Source organism: Corvus moneduloides, chromosome 24 (assembly GCF_009650955.1).
Source record: "Corvus moneduloides isolate bCorMon1 chromosome 24, bCorMon1.pri, whole genome shotgun sequence".
In the NCBI taxonomy this organism is placed as follows: Eukaryota; Metazoa; Chordata; class Aves; order Passeriformes; family Corvidae; genus Corvus; species Corvus moneduloides.
Genome location: NC_045499.1, coordinates 4,244,030 through 4,265,743, shown reverse-complemented (window position 1 = coordinate 4,265,743; position 21,714 = coordinate 4,244,030). Strand labels below are relative to the sequence as shown.

General features: G+C 61.6%; 1 protein-coding gene across 2 annotated transcripts in view; it reads left to right on the top strand.

Moving 5' to 3' along the window:
* Positions 1-3,368: 3,368 nt before the first annotated feature.
* The window catches only part of ITPR3 (inositol 1,4,5-trisphosphate receptor type 3), a 38,726-nt gene continuing 20,380 nt past the window's right edge, over positions 3,369-21,714 (top strand). Inside the window, exons 1-17 of one of the 2 annotated variants that reach the window (XM_032132958.1) lie at positions 3,369-3,833; positions 9,635-9,705; positions 12,538-12,659; positions 15,193-15,279; positions 15,396-15,554; positions 15,674-15,772; positions 15,860-15,943; positions 17,003-17,149; positions 17,235-17,330; positions 18,361-18,411; positions 18,884-19,026; positions 19,160-19,259; positions 19,542-19,702; positions 20,359-20,500; positions 20,707-20,868; positions 20,982-21,154; positions 21,244-21,363. In XM_032132958.1, coding sequence (XP_031988849.1) covers positions 3,745-3,833; positions 9,635-9,705; positions 12,538-12,659; positions 15,193-15,279; positions 15,396-15,554; positions 15,674-15,772; positions 15,860-15,943; positions 17,003-17,149; positions 17,235-17,330; positions 18,361-18,411; positions 18,884-19,026; positions 19,160-19,259; positions 19,542-19,702; positions 20,359-20,500; positions 20,707-20,868; positions 20,982-21,154; positions 21,244-21,363 — 2,006 coding nt within the window. In that variant the 5' untranslated portion in view covers positions 3,369-3,744. The remainder of the gene's footprint in view (positions 3,834-9,634; positions 9,706-12,537; positions 12,660-15,192; positions 15,280-15,395; positions 15,555-15,673; positions 15,773-15,859; positions 15,944-17,002; positions 17,150-17,234; positions 17,331-18,360; positions 18,412-18,883; positions 19,027-19,159; positions 19,260-19,541; positions 19,703-20,358; positions 20,501-20,706; positions 20,869-20,981; positions 21,155-21,243; positions 21,364-21,714) is intronic. The other variant, XM_032132959.1, reaches the window with a different exon arrangement.

Here is a 21,714-nt window from a genome sequence, read left to right as displayed (position 1 = left end):
TGTGAAATCCTCACTCAGGAGGAGAAATGGGATTGAAACAACCCTTTCTTTGGCCTGGGGTTGGTCCTGCCCCCAGGCTGCCGCTCTCTGGGGTGGGAGGATGGGGTAGCAGCGTGAAAGGCTCCACACAGGCTTTGTGCTGGGTCTGGGGGCAGCAGCGGGGTCAGGCAGCACCCAGAGCCAGCAGGGTGAGGGAGAAACTCCACTCCTGGCCCAAGAACCCCCCTCCTCTGCCTGACCCTCAGCAGAGCCCTCTCTCTCCCTGCTCTGCTCGGCACAAGGGACCGAGTGTCTCCCTCCCTCCTCCTCCAACAAAGGCAGCCACAGTTATTTTTCTCCTTCTTCTTCTTCCAAGCGGTTTCACCCTTGAGCTGCCAGCCTTGATTCGGGATTCCCGAGGAGAGCAGAAGCCGGAGGAGGCCCTGGCAGGGCGCTGGGATGTTGTGTGGGCACCACCACCCGCCTGCCCTCCCCAGCCCCCACACCTGCTCCATCCCCTCCGTCTGCCATGGACTTGCTCCCAAGACGTCCGGACAAACTCGAGCTCCAAGTGGAGCTTTGAGGGGAGGATACAGCCCCGGGTGATCCGTTCTGGGAATGCAACCCCAGCCCTCTGCAGGGAACGGGAAGGGTGGGCAGGTGAGGGGAGCTTTGCCAAGGGAGCATCCCGCGGGCAGGGCGGGGGCCTGGGGCAGGGAGGGGACCCTGCAGCTTCAGCTGCTGCCTTCAAAGGAGCAATTTCAGCATGGGAAAGGAATGTGGCTCCCGGCCCTGCTAGGGATGGGATGGGATGGGACGGGATGGGATGGGATGGGATGGGATGGAGGCTGTGCCTCAGGAACAGGGATGATTTCTGCTGGCCTGACTCACTGGCCGCCTCCTCGCAGCCGCTTCCTCTCCGGGAGGCAGAATCTCCCAGTTTTTATTTATCACACGGCTTAAAGTAGGGGGTAAGGAAGGAAATGTTCTTATTTTTAACTCCTCTGTTTCCCCGGAGCCTGGGCCAGCGCTGGCACGGTGAGGTGGCCACCAGGAGCAACCCCGTGGCCAGGGGTCCCCCTCACCTGAGCGCTGCAGGCTGTTGGCAGCTCCTCACGGGCTCTGAGGCCATGCACGGAGTGTCCCCCCAGGCTGGGAGCATCCGAGGGACCCTGTGCAGAGTGGGAACACGCAAGGTGGGCAGGGTGATGGCTCAGGGTGGGCACAGCCACGCTGAGAGCAGCTGAGCCTCAGGAAAAGTGCATTTTCCTCTCCTTGAAGCCACCTGCCCATGCTGCTGCTTGTGTGGGGACAAACCTTGGTGACCTTCTGGGGGTCCCTGTTTGTGCCCAGCACAGGGACAGAGCTGTCACATCCCAGGGCTGGAGGATGGGGAGGGTTTCATCCATCTCAGCTCCATCCAGGGAGCATTTGGAGAGGTTGTGTCACCATCCCCAGGGTGCTGAGGGTCCCTCTCTGTGCCCAGCACAGGGACAGAGCTGTCACCATCCCCGGGGGGCTGAGGGTCCCTGTTTGTGCCCAGCACAGGGACAGAGCTGTCACATCCCAGGGCTGGAGGATGGGGAGGGCTTCATCCATCCCAGCTCCATCCAGGGAGCGTTTGGAGATGTTATGTCACCGTTCCCAGGGTTCAGAATGGGCAGGGGAGGCACCCCTGGAACATTTTGGGTTCCCCACCCTCGGCTGAGTTGGGACATTCAGCCCTGAGCAGGGGCCGGGCACTGTCAGCACCCTGGTGATGCCATGGGGTGGGATGGAGACTTCCAGAGTCTCCGTCCTGCTGTTCCCAGTCCTCCTGAGCAGCAGAAACCAGGCCAGACGCCTGTTTGTTCAGAGCCATGAGGTTTTTTGCACTCCCAGAGGGTTTTCCTTGCCCAGCCATGCCCGATGAGGCCGGTGGCACTGGCGTGGCACACCCACGGTGCCCCTCAGCTGAGGCACCGCTCGTGTCTGTGCTCAAAGCAGCTGATCTGGGCATGAAGTTTTGGTCTTTGGTTCCTTGGGGCTTTCCCTGAGCTCCTGTTGTGAAACCTTCATTTGCTTCTAAAAGCAGCAAGTTTTTTTTTTCTTCCTCATGATCTTCTCTTTTCCCCCTCTGTTGCCCTGAGATAAAGGCTTCTAAATTTGTCCTGTGCTGAAAACGCAGCTAATCCTGATGGACCTGAATTCGCATCTCCCCCCCAGAGGAATTGCACTAATTTTTTTTCCCCCTTTGTTCTGCCAGGAGACCTGTCCGTTTCCTAGTGGAAAGAAGAAAAAAAAAAAAATTCCCTATTTAGGGCAAGGTTTATATTCCCAAAACCTGTGTTTGTTTGTGAGAAAAGAGGACAGGAGGGAAATAAATGAGAAAAGCATCATGCTGCTTTTTTTCCTTTTTTTAAATTCCCTTCCGATATTGTTTTTACAGCGGGCAAGTTTTAATTAAAGTGAGGAACTGGGTCGTTTGTGCTGTCCAGAAGATGCTCTGAGGATGTTGTCCTTTCCCACCAGTGTTAATTTGGGAGCGCAGAGCAGCTGGCCCAGCCTGGCGGTGTTGGGAAGGCTCCTTAAAGGGTGCAGGGACAGGGTGGGCTCTGGAGGAGGGGCTGGGGGTCTCTCCTTGCTGCCCACAGCTCCTGGCGGTGATGGAGGGGTTGGATGGGGCGTTTTGGGGTGCTGGGTGAGCCCTGTGACACTCTCAGGGCTGGGCTGTCACCGTGGCGGGGGGTGCAGGGAGGGTTTGGCAGCGCTGTGGGGACAGGAGGGGACGGCGCTGGTGAGAGGCACAGCAGGTGCGAGCTGGCCCTGCTGGCAGGAGCCACCTGGGCTTCAGGAAGCCTCAAGAGCTCGCCTGGGGCAGAAAAATCCACCTAGAGCCGCCTTGTCCTCAGCTGCGGCCCTGCCTGTCCCGGGCGCTGCGGGATCCCGGGAAGGGGGACGGGGAGCGGCGGCTCCCGGGGTGTCCCGGTGCCAAGGGGTGGCACGAGAGGGGCCGTGCGGGACAGGGAAGGAGCTGCGGCAGTGACCGCTCGCTTTGCCGATGGCTGCGCAGGGTGGGGGGCTCCCCGCGACCCCCGAGCGCCCGGGGCCTTTCCAAGTGGGGGGAGCCGCAGGCAAGACCCCCGGGATGGGGAGCTCCGTGCTGCGGCAGCTCGAGGGGCGGCTGGGGGGCTTCGTGCCGGGGGTCGGGGGTCGTGGAGCTGAGTCGGGGGAGCGCAGCCGGGGGGGACTCCGCGGGCGAGCGGTGGCCGCGCTGCCGGGGCCGCCCGCGGGCACCGGGGCGCGCAGCCCCCGCACCCCCGGCCCCCCCCGACGGGAGGCGGGTGCGGGGGTGGGGCCTCTCGTCGTCCCCCCCCCGTCCCGGGCGGCCCCGGGTCCCCTCCCCGCACGCTGCTGCCGGCGGGACTTCCTGATCCCGCTGCATTGGCCGCAGGTAGCGCAGCTGTGCGGGACGGGGCACGGACAGACGGACAGAGCCCATGCGGATCCTTAGCTGAGCTTCATCCCCCGCCCCCTCCTCCTCCTCCTCGTCTTCCTCCTCCCTTCCTGCCCGGCACATGTAAAAGTTGTGCGTGGAGCTCCGCTCCCGTCCCGCTCCCGGTGCTGCTCCCGGGGCAGGAGCCGGGCTGGGATCGTTCCCCCGCGGAGCAGAGACCCCTCCGTCCCCCCGGAGCAGGGACCCCCCGGCTCCGCTCGCCCATGCTGGATTTCGGCCCGGGAAGGTGACTGCAGGAGGAAGCGGCGCCGCGCCGGGTCAGGGTAACCATGAATGAGATGTCGAGTTTCCTGCACATCGGGGACATCGTCTCCCTGTACGCCGAGGGCTCCGTCAATGGCTTCATCAGCACCTTGGGGTGAGCGAGGGGCTCCCGGGGCCGCCCGACGCTGATTCCGGGATGGACGGGACGGGACGGGGGTGCTGAGCCTGAGCGTGGTGAGAAAAGGAGCCAGGAAGCTCCGGGTGCTGCAGCAGCGATGGGGAGCGGTGCCGGGCAGGGGGACAGGGTGCCCCCGGGCTCGTCCCCGGGCTCGCCCCCGGCTCCAGCTGCTGGCAGGGGCAGGATGTGGCCCAGGAGGGACCCTCAGCCCTCCTTCCCCTGGCCAGAAGCCGCTTGCCCCCGTTTAGGGGCTGGGGGGGATGAAATGGGTTTAAGCAGCGTGAGGGGTCGGTGGGATGAGGAGGGGGATGTGCGAGGGCGGCCGCTCGGGCAGGCGGGACCCCTCCTGGGCACGGGGTCATTGTGTGCTCCCAGCCCTGTCCAGTGTGGCTGGAGGCTGCCTGGACAGGCAGTGGTGGCTCTCGCTATCCCCCTCAATGTCCCACACACCCGGTGGTCAGAGGGAATCGCCGCAGGGTCACCAAGCCGGGCTGCCCGTGGCTACCAAGTGCTGCCTGGGGCTGGGGGACAGGGCAGTGCCAACTGCGGGCAGAGGCAGCTCCCTGGATGTGGCAGCAGGGCCCAGGGGATCTCTGCCCAACCTGGAGTGGAGACCTTGGGGACCTGTCCCGTGTCACTCCTGTCCCGTGTCACTCCTGTGTCCGTGCAAGCCAACGGTGCTGCTGTGGCAGCCCCTGGGCACAGCCAGGCCAGAGATGCCCCTCTGCATCCACCGGCCTGCTCCCACCGGGAATGTTTGCCCGGTGGCACAGGGACAGCGTGGGGAGGGCTCCGACAGGGCCGCCCTGGGGCACGGGTGGGTTTTTCCTTACCCTGACTCAGGACCCCAAAGCGTGCCCGCAGCCCCGGCGGGGGGGACGTGGAGCTGTGCCAGCGCTCCTGCCCCACGCTGCTGCGTGTAGGAGAGGCTGAGCTCAGGCAGGAATGCTGACTTGGATGGGATTCCTGGGGCAGGAGCTGCCCGGCTCTATAATCTGCGCTGAATGCACTTGCTCCCACATGCCCCTGCCGCAGCAGAGCCGCACATACCTGCGCCCACACGTGTCCCTCACCCACCGCCGGGCACGTGTGGCCCCTGGGCTGGTGCCCACCGGGGCTCCCTCCACCTGGCTGCCCAGAAATGCGGTGCAGCAGGGTGCAGAAGTGCCCAGAATCCCCGCGTGTGCAGCCACAGCGCCGGGCAGCAGATCCTGCAGGTGCAGCCTGGCCGTGCCAGCCCTTCCTGCATCCCTCGGGGGCATCCCCACGGGTGGTTTGGAGAGGTCTCCTTGGAGCTGCCCCAGTGCCAGAGCTGTCCCCAGGCAGGGGATGCTGAGCACTGCTCCAGCCTCTTGGAAACGGGGTCTGGAGGAGGCTCCGCAGGGAGCCAGCACTGGTTGGTGCCCCCGGAGCACGTCCCAGTGGCTCGATAAGAAATATGTGGATTTTTTCGGAGCTCTGATCCCTTTGCAGCTCTGGTCCTTTTTTGCCAGGTGTTTTTCCAGACTTCCTCAGAAGCACCTGAAGAGCAGAACTTGCTTGGATATCCTCTTCTCCCCAGTCCCAGCACATCCTCTGCTGGGCAGCCCCGCTTTCCCAGGATTCTGCTTCCCGCAGGTTCTTCCCTCCCCCCCCCCCCCCCCCCCCACTAAAATTAAAATTGTTTTCCCTGGTGCCCTGCGACCCGGGAGACCCAACCACACCTTAAATCACTCCTGCGATAAGGGACCAGGTGACTCACCGAGAGTGCTCCTCCTGCCACAGGGACCTTATTTAGCTCATTTGCAAGGCAAACAGCTCTGCCAGCCCACGCGGGCGCCCTGCGGAAGCGCTCCTGACATCCTTCCTTGTGGAAGGGCTGGCTCTGGGCTGTGGGATCGCCTGGGGTCTGCAGTGGGATCCTCTCTTTATGGGGTGACGCGGGGTGTCCCCACGTGCTGGTCACCAGTGTCACGTTAAGGGTGGCTGCTGTGACATCGCTGTGCCAGCGCCCTGTGGAGCAGCCCCGGGGCTCTCCGGGGTGTGGGGTGAAGGTGAGGGGAGCCCTGCAGCCCCCACCTGAGGCTCCTCTGCTCCCAGCCCCCCGAATCTCTCTGTCGGGGCTCCCGGGCACAAACCCTCCCTTTCACCCCCTCTCTGCTGTGGGTGTTGTCTCGTGAGCAGGAAAAACTTCCCGGGAGGGGCGTGGGGCTGTGAGGCTGGGCTAGGTGGGAATGCCGAGCCAAGAGACCCAAACCAGCTGAAACGCTTGAATCAGCCCAAAAAAGCGCCCTGGGAAGGGAGAGCTGGGCTGAGGGCTGGTCACAGCGGCCTGGGAGTGACCCTTGGCAGGCTGGGGCACATGGTGGGTGTGTTGGAGTGGCCAGAAGTGGTTCTGGGGACACGGGCTGCCCTATCCCTATCCCTGCCAGGCTCCCAGGACCCTTCAGAGGCTCAGAAGTGGCTCTCGCAGAGGGGAAGGGTCGGTGACAAACCCAGCTGGGGGCCAGGCGGCTGTTTCAGGTGAAATGACACCTGGGCCTGTGGTTGCAGGTGGATTTTGGGGTGGAGCAGCCCGGGGAGATGCAGTTGGTTAAAGGGTAACTCCAGCTCCGCCGGGTCAGGATGAACCCGTCCCTGCCGGGGGGAGGAGAAGGAGGAGGAGTCCGAGCCCTCCTGGCACCAGCACAGCACCAAAAAGCTGCATTTTTGTGGCTGCCTTGCTCATTTTATTCTTTTTCCTCCCTGGGGCAGTGCCCACCCTGCACCCTGCGGGTGCCAGAGGGGCTGACCTGGCCCCACGGCCAACGACGAGCTCTCATCATCCTCCTCTTCCTCCTCCCCCTCCTTTTCCTCACCTCCTGGGATTGCTGGGCTTGGTACTGGGGTTCTCCTGGCTCTGTAGGGTTTCCCTTCTCCCAGAGCCCTCCTTCCCCGGGCCCCTCTGAACCCCAGCGTGCCCGAGCTCCCCTTGGCATCGCCTGTGCCACACCTGGGAAAGGTTTTTCCCCAGCCCAGCGGGCTCCAGCTCGGCGCCGTTCCCGGGGAGGGCTCGGGAGGGTCCGGCTGCCCTGGATTCTGCAGCGCTGGACGAGCTGCTTCTCCCCTGACCTCGGGGAAGGCTCTGCCTCGCACGAGGCCAAGCGCGCTGGCCCCGGGCCAGGGAATCACTTTGTGCTCGGGATTTGGAAGCATCAGGAAGCCCCGCTGGAAGCGCGGCGAGGACTCCAGGGCTAAGAGCCGGCCAAGATGCTCGCCCGCGCCTTGAGGGGCTCCTCAGTGCTGGATCCCGCCCCTCCTGCTCCCGGGGGGGGGGAATTTGGAATGGCCAAATGCCATTCCATGGGTGCATCCCGCCTCGTGCCTCGCTCAGGATCCTTCTCCCGGTGCTTGCACGTCTCCAGCCCCGTTTTCCCTTTTAAAGGCGCCCTCGCACATCCCCGCTGCTCTCTTAGGGAGCTTCCCTCGCCCATCCCACCGCGGGAATGCCGGTTATTAGCGGGAGCGTGTCCCAGCCCCAGCGGCCTCCCAGGTGATTCATGTCCACCCTGTCAGAATCCCTTTTATTTATTATTATTATTTTCAGCAATTTTTTAACTGAGGAATGCTCGCCCGGAGTATCAGTTTAACAAAAAGAACACTTCGCATTCCTGCCGAGCGCGTAATCCTGAGATTAAAGATGCTGAAACTGCCTTGAGATCGTTAACTAATTAAGACTTCCAGGCTGGCGGGTCACTGTCTCTAATCCTGCCCGGTGGAGCAGCGATGCCGGGCACGGGGCAGTGCCACAGCAGGGCCGGCTGGGGTGGGGAGGCTCCCGTGCTGTTTTCTTCAGTGCTGAAAATAAACCAGGCAGGTCGGGCACTTCCTCAGAGACCTCCAGCCGTGAGTGGAGGATTTGGGGGGTTTAAAGTGCACCGATGAATCGAGCCCTTCTGCCTCCATGGGCACTGATGGGAGCTGGGGATGTGCTGAGGGTCAGGGCTGCACTCCCTGAGCCTCACCCGTGGATTGGTGTCCTCAGGCCTCGGTGGTTTTTGCTCCCAGGCACATCCCAGGGGTTGTTTTGCCCTGTCTCCCATCAAAATAACAGAACAGAAACCAAAACTGCCCCCAAGTGACACCGGGGCTGGGCTGGGGCTTTGCACGTCCCCTGTGGTGGTGCAGCCGCTCTGGTTTTTCCCCTTTTCCTCTTTCTCCACCCTCCCAAGGCTCCGTGCCCTGCAGGGATCTGGAAATGTGCCTGGCTCCTTCCCTGCTGTCATGACCCATGGAAAAGGTGTTTGGACAGCCCCAAACCCCCTGTGCTGCTGCCCACAGGCCTTTGCAAAGCCGGGGCAGCCCTGTCTGGCCACAGCTCGTGGCTTTGGGGTCTTTGCTAATTGTTTTGAAGCTTCTGCTGCCACCAGGCAAATTGCTGTTCTCTCTTTATGTGAAATCCGAGGCTGATCTCCGGGCCCCAGGGAGCTGTGAGGAGCACAGGGGTGTCAGAGCCCGGTGCCAGCCCACGCCTCCACGCCAAGGACACGGCAGCACCGGGGTCCCCATCCATCAGCACCGAGGCCAAATTCCTCTCTGCCGAGCGAAAGGAGTTCTCCCCTCCTCCAGAGAGCGGCTGGGCTGAGGGAAGGAGGCCGGGTCTGCAAGTGGGATGGATCTGCCTGGTTTTGAGCCCTTTGCAGAGCAGCGCATCCATCTCCAGTGATTTTCGGGTTGTTCTGTTTGTTGGGGACACCGAGAGTCCCTTGGGGGCGGAGGGGACAGCGCAGGCTCTGCTTTGTCTTTGCTGCATCTGGCTCCAGGCTGCTCCTGGGACAGAGCTGTCCCACGATGGATTCTCCCTCCGGGAGAGCGCTGCAGGCGCATTCCTGCATCCTCTCACACGCTCCGCAGGTGGGGACACGCTTCCCTCTCGCTCTCCCGGGCAGGAGCAGAGTTTCTCCTGCTGCTCCAGCTTCCCGGGGCTGGGGAAAGCGGGCGAGCGGGTACAGCCTGTCTTGCTGGAGCACCCAGTTCCCTCAGGAGCCTCGCACGGAGCTCCGGGTGCCCCAGCACAGGGAGCCCCTCGGGCCATGCCCACCCCTCTGCGCTTTGGGCAGATCCCTCTGCCGGGTTCTGCTTGGCTGCTCTCAGTAACTCTGGAAAGAAACATCCCATCTATCCCCAGATCAGCCCCCAGCACCCGAGGCCAAGCCCGTGGGATTTTGCTCAATGCTGAGAAAGCAGAGGTGGGCAGGGAGGAGACAGAGCCATGATCCGATGGGCAGAACCTGCAGCTCTGATCAGATAATAATTAATAACCGGGTTTGGGGGGCCCTGCCACCTCCATCCGCAGCACCTGCACCCTCCGTGTCCCAGTGGGAAGAGTTCCCAGGCAGAGAAGGAAAACCAGGGAATGGAAGCTGAACTCATCCTGGTTTTGCTGGGTTAAGGGTGCAGTAACAGCTCTGTGTGCCAGGGGGGAACTGGGCTCAGCCGGGAGCTGGGCAGGGCAGGGGCCCCTCTGGCACCTGTCACCGAGCAAAGGGCCCGGAGGGACTGCCACGAACCTTCCCTGGTCCTTCACTGCTGCACCAGCCCCGTGTGCCTGAGGGAGAGGGATGGAAAACACACAGGGAAGCAGCGGGAAACCAGGGAAGGTGTGTTCGGCTCCCAAAAAATATTTATGGGTGGGAAACAGGTGGGAAACAGGAGGCGCAGCTTTGGATTTGTCACACTGGGCCAGTGGCCACTCTGCCACTCAGCCCCGCTGCCATCCTGCTGTTCCTGACCCTGCTGCCGCTTTTTGTCCCCCTCAGGCTGGTGGACGATCGGTGCGTGGTGGAGCCGGCGGCCGGAGACCTGGACAACCCCCCCAAGAAGTTCCGAGGTGAGGCTGGGGCAGCTCCGTCACTCCATGAGCGGCATCGGGGCCAGTCCTGGCCCTGAGCATCCACACCAGCGATGGGAATGGGAATTGCAGCTCCCACTGCACCCACCTGGGAAGTGCTGGCTGGTTCCTGACTGCCCCCTGTGCTCAGGGTGCTCCACACTCAGGGAAGGGCCCTATCCCGGCTGGATTTGAGTGCCTGGATCACACAGCCAGGAGCAGAGACCTGGGAAATCTCTCCAAACCCGTGACTGTGGTGTTGGATTTGGGGTTGCTTTAGGGCAGCTGTTCCTTCTATCCCCCCGTTGCCGTTTTATGTCTTTTTTTAAATAAGTCTTTTTAAATATCGGCTCCCCACTCTGCCTTGTGCCCCCAGCTTTTCCTCAGGGCAGCTTTAACAGCACCCATCCCCCTGGGCACCCTCCTTCCCTCCCACACACCCCAAAACGTCTCAAGACATCATTTTTTCCACTCTCTCAGGATCCCACCAAGCAGTGACCTGGCTCTCCATGGAAGTTATCACCACTAATTTATTCACGAGTCTAATTAACGACCCATCCAGCATCTCCAGCATCCCCCAGCCCCGTGAATCCCAGCGAGCCCCATCCCATTCCCACGCTTCCACCTGGGGCTGAACGTGCAGCAGCCACCCCGTCCCCTGCCCGGCCGTGCGCCGGTGTTGAATCTCTTTTCCAGACTCAGGTTTTTCGGCTCAGCCCGGCTCGCTGCACTCCCTATCAGGATATCCAGCTGTTTGTTCTAATGGCCGGAAAGGTAGAGCTCTCCCTGCTCGATAGCCATCGCCTGCGGCGAGGGGGAAACAACGGGCTGGGGCCGTTCCCTGCGGCACCGGCGAGAGGCTGCAAGGGATTTTCATGCGCTGTCGCCGTCCCCACATCCTGTGGCCGGACCCTGCCCTATCCTGAGCCGCACACGGGTCGTGCCGGGGCTTCCCGCTGGGAAAACAGGACCCTCCTGCCGAGGTCAGCTCCGAACGGTTCTTTGGAAATGCCAGAACCCACCTGGGAGCTGTTCCTGCCCGCGGCTCCTCGGAGAGACGCTCGACACCTCTCAGTTATTTGCTTTTTTTCGTTTGTTTTTGCGGTTTCTCCCCTCGCCCAGGCTCTTCCCAGCCTAGTTCAGGCATGTCAGGAAAAGTAAATCCGGTGCTTCCACCCTCCCAGGCAAGGGAGCAGTGGGACCCTCAGCTGTGCCTCTGCCCCCAGTGCCCCCAGTGCCCTGCTGCCCCAGTTCCCTGAAGGATTCACCTGGAGATTTTGCCCCCCAGGCCTCTCTGGGTGTGAAATTTTGCCCCCCAGCCCACTCTGGGTGTGAAGTTTTGCCCCCAGAGCCACTCTGGGTCCTGGCAGGTCAGCCCCGCATCGCCCTCCGAGCTCCTCGTGCCGGGCAGCGCTGGCACAGGAGCTTCCTTCACCTTCCCTCTTTTCCAGCCCCCAAATCCATCTTCCAGAAATCCATCCATGCCAGATGCCAAAATCTCCGGCTCCCAACACAAGCTGTGCTGGAGATTTTCCACGCACAACCCCTGCCGTGCCTCAGTTTCCCTCCTGGCCAAACCGAGCTCAGCACTGAGCCTGGCCTTGGACTCGCAGCCATTTCGGAGTGGCCGTGCCGGGTTTTTTACCTCCCCCCTGGTTCCTGCTCCCCACCAGCGCCTTTTGCAGCAGTTCCCACTAATTAGCAATTTAATGGAGACGGCTCCCGGAGCTCGGGGCGGGGGGCGCGGGCAGCCGGGCACGGCAGCTCCGCTGCCCCGGCCCCGCGGGCGGCTCCGGCTGCCTGGCACGGGATGTGCCATTGGCAAACAGGGCTGGGAAGCGAAATGTGAAACCTGGCGCGGCCCCAGCGGCCCCAGCCGGTGAGAACCGCGCTCGGCGCTGCCCCAGCGGCACTCCCAGGTAAATAAATACGCGCTCGCCAGCGCCTCGGGCCCGCGGCCAGCCAGGGAAGGGACTTTTTTTTTTTTTTTTTTAAATTTTCTTTTTTGTGTCTGAACTTTGTGGGCTGCTATTTCAGGCATAATTAGGGCGATTCAGGCTGCAGAGCCCTTCCTGCCCTCGCCCCGCGCAGCCTCCAGCCCGGGAAGGGGGTTGGGAGATGTGAGGGCCTCGTTGTCTCCGGACATCTGCTCTCCTGCTTCGGTTCCCGAAGCCTGGCCATGGATGTCTGCACTTCCCGCCCACCATCCTGGGGGAAAACAGGCGAATGGGGGCAATCTGCAGCGCAGGGAAAGTTTGGAGGAGCTGCGATGCATCTTGTGCATCATTTCGGGTTTGAAATAGAACTGCTGACACAGAGATTGCGGGAGCGAGCGCTCGGAGCATCCAGCGCTGGTGATCCAGGTCACGGAGGGATGGACGTGCGTGTCCCGATGGCACAGCCACCCCAGGGTCCTTCCACAGCCTCTGCAGGCTCAGGGTGTCCCGTGGGTGACAAGGGATGTGGAGGTGGCTGCTCGTGTCCCAACCTCCCTCCCTCCCTCCCCGCCAGGATCCTCTCCTCTGGTGCAGCTGGGCTCCATCAGGGCTCCTTCTCCCCCCTGAAGCTTTCCTTCCCAAACAGCACAGCCATTTCCGATGGGAACACTTCTAATCACGAGTCCAAGAAGTGCAGTAATTCCTGGACTCATTATTTATCCTGATTTAAAGCCGATCCAGCAGCCAGCACACGGCGACGTGACCTCCACCAGTCCCCGCTGTGTGTCCCTCGTCCAGTCCAGGAGTGTCCCTGCTCCTCGGTGATATTGGCCCTGCTGGGGACACCCTGGTGGCCACTGCAGCCTCACCAGGCTCTGCTCTGCTCTGTTCCCAGATTGCCTCTTCAAAGTGTGTCCCATGAACCGCTACTCTGCCCAGAAGCAGTACTGGAAGGCCAAGCAAACCAAGCAGGACAAGGACAAGATTGCGGACGTGGTGCTGCTGCAGAAGCTCCAGGTGAGCAGGAGCAAAGGATCCAGAGTGGGCAGTGCCCACGAGCTGGGTGGGCGATGGCATCCAGACCTCTGGTGATGCTGGTTTGGGATGAGAAGGGATTCCCAGCTGGGTTTGGGATGAGAAGGGATTCCCAGCTGGGCTTTCCCCCTTGTCCCCCCCCCAGCCATTGCTGTGTCACCCTCCTGATGCTCCTTGTGCAGAGGTGCTGTGGCAGAGGAGCTCTATGAGCACAGCCTTGCACCCTTCAGCACCCCAGAATATCCCTCAGCACCTCAAGGCAGCCCTCAGCACCCTGGGACACTCCATGCAGGAGGGAGCTCTGCTTCCAGGACATGCTCCAAAGGGCTGGGGAAGGGAGAGACTCTCGTTGGCTTCCCCAAGGTTTGGCCAGGGCCCACGTCAAACATTACACAACGGCCTCAGGCAGCTGGCGAGGCCCCGCCGATGATTCATAAAACCGAAGCTGGGGAGAGATTCACTAAATCATCTCATCGGGCCTCCAGCCCAGCCCCGGCCCCACCATCCCCAGCTCTGCCTCAGCCAGGAGGGGTTCAGCAGTGCCAGGACAGGGTGTCCTGCCCTGGAGGTGCCAGGACAGGCTCAGTGCCCCCTGCCATGTCCAGCCCTGCGCGGTCACTGGCACACAGAGCCCCCATTTTCCTGCTCCCGTTAGCCCAGCTGTCCTGGCCTCGAGTGGGCCCAGAGGCTCATTTCTGAGCCTGATTGATTGCACCCTGCTCACGGCTTGTCCTAAAGAGGTTCTGCTGTTTCCTCGCTCCTTTCTGCCGCTCCCGGTGTTTCCCTGCCTGGCTGGAGCTGGGGCAGGAGAGAGCTCAGCCCAGCCCAGCCAAGCTCTGCAAGCACCGGGCTCCAGCCTGCCGCTTATCAGGGAGGCTGATAAACAGGCTGAGAGCATCTCCCAGCCCACGGAGATGATTTCCTGAGGCAGGAGCAGCCAGGTCTGGAGTGGACAAGCCCTGCCTGCGATGCCCGTGGTCGCCTTTCCGAGCTCGTGCTCCTCTCTGCTGTGTTTCAGTGGGTTTAAACTCTGTGTTTTCTTGGCCCAAAGCAGTTCAGATGGGTTGTGGGGGCTTTCCTGCCCCTCTGCTGATGTCTCCCAGTCCTCCCCGCCCCCTGATCCCCCGTGGGCATCCCTGACACCTCATCCCAGGGCTTGGGGACAGACCCCACCTCACCCGACCCCAGGGACAGTGTGGGAACATCAGCCGTGGGAACTCACATGCCTGGGGCAGCCGGTTCCCCCTGCCAGCCCTGCTGGCTGGTGGCGAGGGAGGTGCTCAGATCAGGAGGGAGATTTGGGACATCCCATGGTGCCGGATCTCCCATCAGAGCCATGTTGCTCCATGAGGTTGTTGTTAAACTCCCAGAGCAGTGCAGGATTTGTTGGCAGCAGCTTTGTTTCCCTGATGGCAGCAGCCACCACTGCAGGGTGGTGAGGGTGTCTCCAGGTGACACCCAGAGCTCTGTGAGGATGGAGGGCCGCCTTGGGTGGCACCCAGAGCTCTGTAGGGATGGGAGGGTGACCCCAAGTGGCACCCAGAGCTCTGTGAGGATGGAGGGCCGCCTTGGGTGACACCCAGAGCTCTGTGGGGATGGGAGGGTGACCCCAGGTGGCACCCAGAGCACTGTGGGGACATGTACCAGGCACATTCAGAGCCCTCGCCCACTCGGGCACTCAGGACCTGCTGCCCCATGCTCCCTCACAGTGCCAAGCCGTGATCCCAGATGTTTCCCAGCTCCTCTGCCCTCAGGTGAAAGGGGTGAGAGCAGGGTGGGGAAGGGCAGATGCTGTCCCAGCTCCATCCCTTGACATTCCCCATCCCAGCTGCGGGGGAGCCCTGGGCTGGAGCTGCCCGGGCTGTGCCCAGCCTGGCGCCAGAGCTGTCGGCGCTCCCTCGCCATTCCCAGATTTGCTGAGGGAGCAAGTTCCTGCCTCGCTCCGCATGTGTCAACATCCCATTGCTGCTCCCACTGCCAGAGCCAGCGCATGGAAAATGTCTCTGTGGTTTTGGAGAGGGGCTGCTGAGCCGTTCACTGCTGGGGACCCATCCCGACACATCCGTGGCAGCAGGTCTGGACCTGCTCCATCTCTGGGCACGGCACCACTGCCACGGTGCCTTTGGCTGCTTGGTTTTGGTGCTGCCAAGAGCTCCCTGTCCCCACAGCCCCTAGTGTGGGTGTTTCGCCCCACTCCCCAGCCTGTGCCCGCCATCCTTGTTCAGTGTTGTCCCAAAACCTGCTGTCCTGGGGGAATTTTGGTGCCGTTTTGTCCCTGTCCTAATTTTTAAAGTCTTTGATTTAAAGCCCTCATGGACTTCCTTGGGCTGGTTGTGGCCCTGGGCTGAGCTCTTGGATGCTCCATGATGTGGCCCTGGGGACAGAGGGACGCTCCCCCTGCATCCCAGCCCATCCCATCCTTCCCAAAGCCAAGGCTGTGAGTGACCCTGCTGGGATTTGCTCCTGGGGAGGGAGGAGGGTGCTGCCACACTCAGCATTTCTCCTTTTGGAGCAGCATGCAGCCCAGATGGAGCAGAAGCAGAACGAGACGGAGAACAAGAAGGTGCACGGGGACGTGGTGAAGTACGGGAGCGTCATCCAGGTACAGGGGGAGCATGGATCCAGCATGGATCCAGCACATCTGGGAAGGGGCTGGAGGGATCTGGGGAGCCCTAGGGGGGCTGGACTTTTCAGCTGTCCCACCCTCGACTCCTCCAGCTGCTGCACATGAAGAGCAACAAGTACCTGACGGTGAACAAGCGGCTGCCAGCACTGCTGGAGAAAAACGCCATGCGGGTGACCCTGGATGCCACCGGCAACGAGGGCTCCTGGCTCTTCATCCAGCCCTTCTGGAAGCTCAGGAGCAACGGGGATAACGTGAGCGTGGGGCCCTACAGCCCCTGAAGGGGTGTGCAAAGAGCTCTGTGCCAGGGCTCGGCTCCCCACCGGGCAGCTGGTCTCATCCTCGCTCGCCCTTTTCCCATTTTGCTCCCCAGGTAGTCGTGGGAGACAAAGTCATCCTGAACCCCGTGAACGCCGGGCAGCCCCTGCACGCCAGCAACTACGAGCTGGCTGACAACGCTGGCTGCAAGGAGGTACAGGCGGGCTGGGCTGTTGTTTCTCCTTCGTTTTCCATTTTTTCCTTTGTCCTGGGATCGTGACCACGCTCTCTTGCTCCGTAGGTGAACTCGGTCAATTGTAACACCAGCTGGAAAATCAACCTGTTCATGCAGTTCTGCGACCACATGGAGGAAGTGCTGAAAGGGGTAAGGAAGGAGGCTTGGCGGCATGGACCCGATGGGGGGGACAGGATGTGTGAGCAGCCACTCAGCTCTGTGACAAGGGCAGAAAAGAGGTCCTGCCTTGAGGGCTGTAATTCCTGGGAGCATTCACCACCTGGAGAACAGCACAGCGAGGTGGAGTGGGATATTTTAGGATCTGCCGGCAGCAGGGAGCCAAGGGCACAAATTACACAAATTACCCTCTGCCTCAGGGTGTTAAATTGACACTCAGGGACAACCCCTGGCCCACGCCGTGCCAGCAGTGGCTTCTTGTGCGGGGACAATAGGCAGCTGCTCGGCCCTGCAGCAGGGTGGCTGTTGCCTGGGAAAGGAACTTTCCCTGCCGAGCTATTGTTCGGGGCCAAGGTCCTCCAGGAAGCAGCTGGGTGGATATGGATCGTCAGGATTTTGCAGACCTTCGTCCCCAGGCGCTGTGCTTATCCCAGCTTCCCACATCCCCCTTCCCAGGGTGTTAATGCCTTAAACACATTGAGGAGCGGAGCCTCTGCCTGCTCCAGGGGTGTGAAGTGATGGATTCACATCCGTTTATCTCCTGGGGGTGGAAGCAGAGGAGTCACTGCATGGATAATGGGAGCAGTGGCAGTGCAGGGTGCCCTTTGCCCCATCCCTTGGGCTCAGAGGAGCATTTGTGCTGCCTGGGGCAGCTTTTAGCAGAGCTCAGGGAGGTTGGATGGGAAGAACTGACAGTGCCCTGTGGTCCGCAGGGTCCCACAGTCCTGCCATGCAGCTGGGAGCTGTGTCCAGCAAGAATCCCGTCCCCTTTGCAGCGTGAGGGGTCACAAGAGGCGATGCATTGCCTTGCAGGAGAGCCATGGAGAAATTTCTCCACTGATTGAGTGGTTAAACATGGGAACAGCTCCCCAGGACAGTCACCATCCCTGGAAGTGTTCAAAAATGAGTAGGCAGACATGACACTTCAGGATATGGTTTAGCGGGCATGGCGGTGAAAGGTTGGTCTTAATGGAGTCTTGGAGCTGAAAGATTTAATGATTCTTTGTCTCTCGCTGCCGTGTCCCGGTGCAGGGGGACGTGGTGAGGCTGTTCCACGCCGAGCAGGAGAAGTTCCTCACCTGTGACGAGTACAAGGGCAAGCTGCACGTCTTCCTCCGCACCACCCTGCGCCAGTCGGCCACCTCGGCCACCAGCTCCAACGCCCTGTGGGAGGTGGAGGTGAGCGGGCAGGGGATGGACGGGGTGTTTGGGGACATCCCGGTCCCTCCTGAGCCGTGGCTGAGCTCTCCGCTGCCTCCCCCAGGTGGTTCACCATGACCCGTGCCGAGGGGGAGCCGGGCACTGGAATGGCTTGTACCGCTTCAAGCACCTCGCCACAGGCAACTACCTGGCAGCAGAGGTAAGGGGATGGCAGAGGGGTGTGGGAATGTGCTCTGGGTGTGTGCCACCCCTTGCAAAGGCAGTGCCCACCTCGGGCTGGGAGTGATGCCCAGCTTGCTCTGGTCCCCTCCAGTTTGTTCTGGGAACCCCTGCGACTCCTCCTCGCTCGCAGGAAACATCAACTCCTGAATATTGTCATCACTGACCTGGTTTAGGGCCAAACTTTCCCCCCTGAAATCGCCCAGTGGAGGGGTTCACTTGCCCGGATGGCTGGGTTTGGCTCCTTTTCTGGCCCAGGGGGACAGGAGGGGGTGGCTGGGGTGTTTCTGAGCTCACCCCATGCCAAAGGACCGACTGGAAGTTGGAAGTGGGACGTGACTCATCCTGCTGGCCTTGCCTGGGATGGGGTGGGGGCAAAACCTGGCTCTGGAGGCACCACCTGCCGGGTTTTTCTGCTCCCATTTAAGGCCAGCTCGAGGCCTCCTGACGGAGGCGTGAAGGAGTTGCTGCAGTCAAATCGTGGGGTGCGTTTGGCACTGCCAGGACCAAGGGCTGTGCTCTGCTGCCAGGGCAGCAGGGACACCCCAGAGATGCTCCCCCAGCTGGAGAAGACACCCAAGGGCAGCCCCCAGGGCCCTTCCGTCACTGTGGGATGGAAAACAGCAAATGTTGGGGCAAATATTGGGGCTCTGAATGGCTTTAAACCCAAAGACACTTGGTTGGCACCTGAAGAGGAAAGAAGGTCTCTGACTGAGCCCATCCTGGGCTGGTGCTGCTGCTCACTGGGAGCTCAGCCTGGAGCCTCCAGGGAGTTCTTGCTGCCACCCAGAGCCCAGATCTGCTCCCCTGGGCTCTCCCATCCCATTCCCAGCGCTGGGGCACCGTGCACTGGGCACAGGTCACATCCTCCAGCCTCACCCGGGCAGGTTTCCTCTCTGTGACGTGTTCAGGGAAGGCAGGAATAGGGATCACACACCATCCCCAGGGGTTTGGAGGGACCGAGCGGGAGGACTGACAGCTGCCTTTCATCTCCCTCTTTAACTTTTCAGGAGAACCCAAGTTATAAAGGAGACGTGGCTGAGCCCAAAGCAGCGCCCACGGTGAGCAGAACCGCTGCTGCCGCTGCCCCAAGCATGCCAGCTCTCAGCCAGGGCCTGAAAGCAGGGAAATGCCCCAAAACAGAGCCCCCTGAGGGGGCTACAGCCGAGTTGGCCCCACTGTGCCAGCACAGCATCGTCACCCCGCACTTAGAGCAGCGTCCCTGTGTCCCACCTGTGAGAGGACCCTGCCAAAACCTCTCAGAGGGGTCCCAGTGCATGTTGGCTCCCCAGGCCAGGGGAGAATGCTCGGTAGATGAGAGTTGGACGTTCAGGGGGGGTTTTTCTCTGCTGTTGGTGAGGTTTGGAGCAGGGAGGGCCTCGTAGCTCAGGTGCATCCACGCCGCTTGTGCTCTGCTCCTGCATCCTGGCACTGCGAGGCTCAGCCCCAGCACAGCTTCTGCTGCGTCCCCCCGATGCCGTGGGCGCAGGAGACCCCCGAGCCGGGCTCAGAGACCCCCTCCCCACCGCACAGGGGGGCAGCAGCCGCGCCAGCCGCAGGAACACCGGGGAGAAGATCAAGTACCGGCTGGTGGCCGTGCCCCACGGCAACGACATCGCCTCCCTCTTCGAGCTGGACCCCACCACGCTGCAGAAGACGGATTCCTTCGTCCCACGGTACAGCAGCGGGGTCGGGATGAGGAGGGGAGGCTGAGTGCTGGGGGAGGGGCAGTGCTGGCGTGTCCCCATGGGGGTCACTCTCCAGGACACTCTGTGGGGGTCACCCGCCAGGACATTGTGCTGTTGGCAGGAACTCCTACGTGAGGCTGCGGCACCTCTGCACCAACACCTGGATCCAGAGCACCAACGTGCCCATCGACATCGATGAGGAGAGGCCCATCCGCCTCATGGTACGGCCCCGCTCCCTCCTCCCTGCCTGGGCTGATTCCCTTTTCCCCAAGAGCTCTTAGGGTGCTCCTTCCCTGCCAGCTCCAGGGGACTGAAACATCCTGGATGATCCAAAGGGGTGGGTGGACACCAGCCTGGAGCCCACCCCAGTCAGCCAGAGGCCACCCCAGCCCCTCTGATGGGGACAAACTGGGTCACTGATGTCAGCGGGGTTGGTGGCAGATGGTGGGGACGTGGCTGACGTTGCCCTGTCTGTGTGATGCTGCTTCACTGTTGCTTCCCAGCTGGGCACGTGCCCCACCAAAGAGGACAAAGAAGCTTTTGCCATCGTCTCTGTGCCCGTGTCCGAGATCCGGGACCTGGACTTTGCCAATGACGCCAGCTCCATGCTGGCCAATGTGGTGGAGAAGATGAACGAGGGTTTCCTCAGCCAGAACGACCGGAGGTAAAAGGCCCCTGGGAGACGGGGCCGTGCTGGGCTCCTCCGAGGGCTCCCCAGCAGGACGAGGCCCCTGCCTGGTGCTGGTGCCAGCGCTGCCCTTCCTTCCCTGCCCACAGCCCCAATCCACGCCTGCTTCTCGCAGGAGCCCGGCGAGGAAACCAGATAACAGCACAGCCCTGCTCCAGCCCCTCCTAGAAAAATATCCTAGAAAAGTATCCTAGGAAAATATCCGAGGGGCAGGGAGATGGCCCCACGATAGGCGCAGCCGCCTTAGTCACTGTATTATTTTTAGGTGGGTGGGTTCTTGGTGCTTCCTGAGCAAACACAGATCCCTGTGGGACAGAGCGAGCGGCGTCCGCCCTGCCAGCCTGGCCCACGCAGGTCCCACGGGGGTGACCATGCGGGCAGAGGCGTTAAATGCAAAGTCCCTGGTGTGAGCCACGACCAAAGCCCCCAGGCATTCACACTGGCACGTATAGGAGCCATAGAGGCTGCAGATCCAGCCACTGGCCTCCATCAGGGAGTGGAGAGTCAGCCAGCAGCTCCCCTGGCAGGTTTCTGAGGCGCTTTGTTCCCCAAAACCCACCAGCATCGCTGCAGGGACCCGAGTCTGGGTGGGTGAGCAGCCCCCAGCCCGCTCACCCTGTGTCCCTTCGCAGGTTCGTGATCCAGCTGCTGGAGGACTTGGTGTTTTTTGTCAGTGATGTCCCCAACAATGGCCAGAACGTGCTGGACATCGTGGTGACCAAGCCCAACCGGGAGCGGCAGAAGCTGATGCGGGAGCAGAACATCCTGAAGCAGGTGGGTGGCCCCGGGGCCCTGCATCTCAGCAGGGCTGGGACACATCCTGTGGAGATGTCCTGTCCTGCTCAGGGCCACTCTGGGGGCCAGAGGGATGGAAAACCCCATGAAGGAGGGTCTGGCCTCCAGTTCATGCCGTGGTGTCCAGCCATGCACGGGGGGATGGTGTGGAGCAGGACACAGCACTGACCTCTGCTCTTGGGCAGATCTTTGGGATCCTGAAGGCCCCCTTCAAGGACAAGGGCGGGGAAGGGCCCCTGGTGAGGCTGGAAGAGCTGTCAGACCAGAAGAACGCTCCCTACCAGTACATGTTCCGCCTGTGCTACCGCGTGCTCCGGCATTCCCAGGAGGATTACCGCAAGAACCAGGTGCCGGGGGGGTGACTCCTCATCCCGCCACCGTGCTGGGGAGCCTTGGGGGGCTGCCACAGTCCCAGTGGGGCAGGGGGACGTCGCTGACAGCCCCTCCCTGCCCGCTGCAGGAGCACATTGCCAAGCAGTTCGGAATGATGCAGTCGCAGATCGGCTACGACATCCTGGCCGAGGACACCATCACGGCCCTGCTGCACAACAACCGCAAGCTGCTGGAGAAGCACATCACCAAGACCGAGGTGGAGACCTTCGTCAGCCTGGTGCGCAAGAACCGCGAGCCACGGTGCGTGTGGGGTCTCTGCGGGGTGTGAGGGGAAAAAAGGGAGCCCTGGGGATCCCCCCCCTCACGGCAGAACTGCCTCTCCCCGGCAGGTTTCTGGATTATCTCTCGGATCTCTGCGTGTCCAACCACATCGCCATCCCCGTCACCCAGGAGCTGATCTGCAAGTGCGTCCTGGACTCGAAGAACAGCGACATCCTCATCAAAACCGAGTGAGTGGCCAAGGGAGAGGTTTTTCACATTGGGGTTTGTCATGGGTTGGATGTCAGGCAGCTACCAAAGCCTCTCACTCACTCACCTCCACAGCTGGGCAGAGGAGAGAAAATTTAATGAAGGGTTCATGGGTTGGGATAAGGCCCAAGAGAGGTCCCTCATCAAATGCCATCACGGCCGAAACAGGCTCTAATTAGAGATATGAATTAAGTTTATTCCTACCTAAATCAGAGCAGGATAATGAGAAGTAAAATAAAACCCTTAAAAACACCTTCTCCCCACCCTACAACAAACCCACTACAGGGTGGGCCTGGTCCCACTGCAGCCCTGTCACCCCTTGAGGTGCAGCC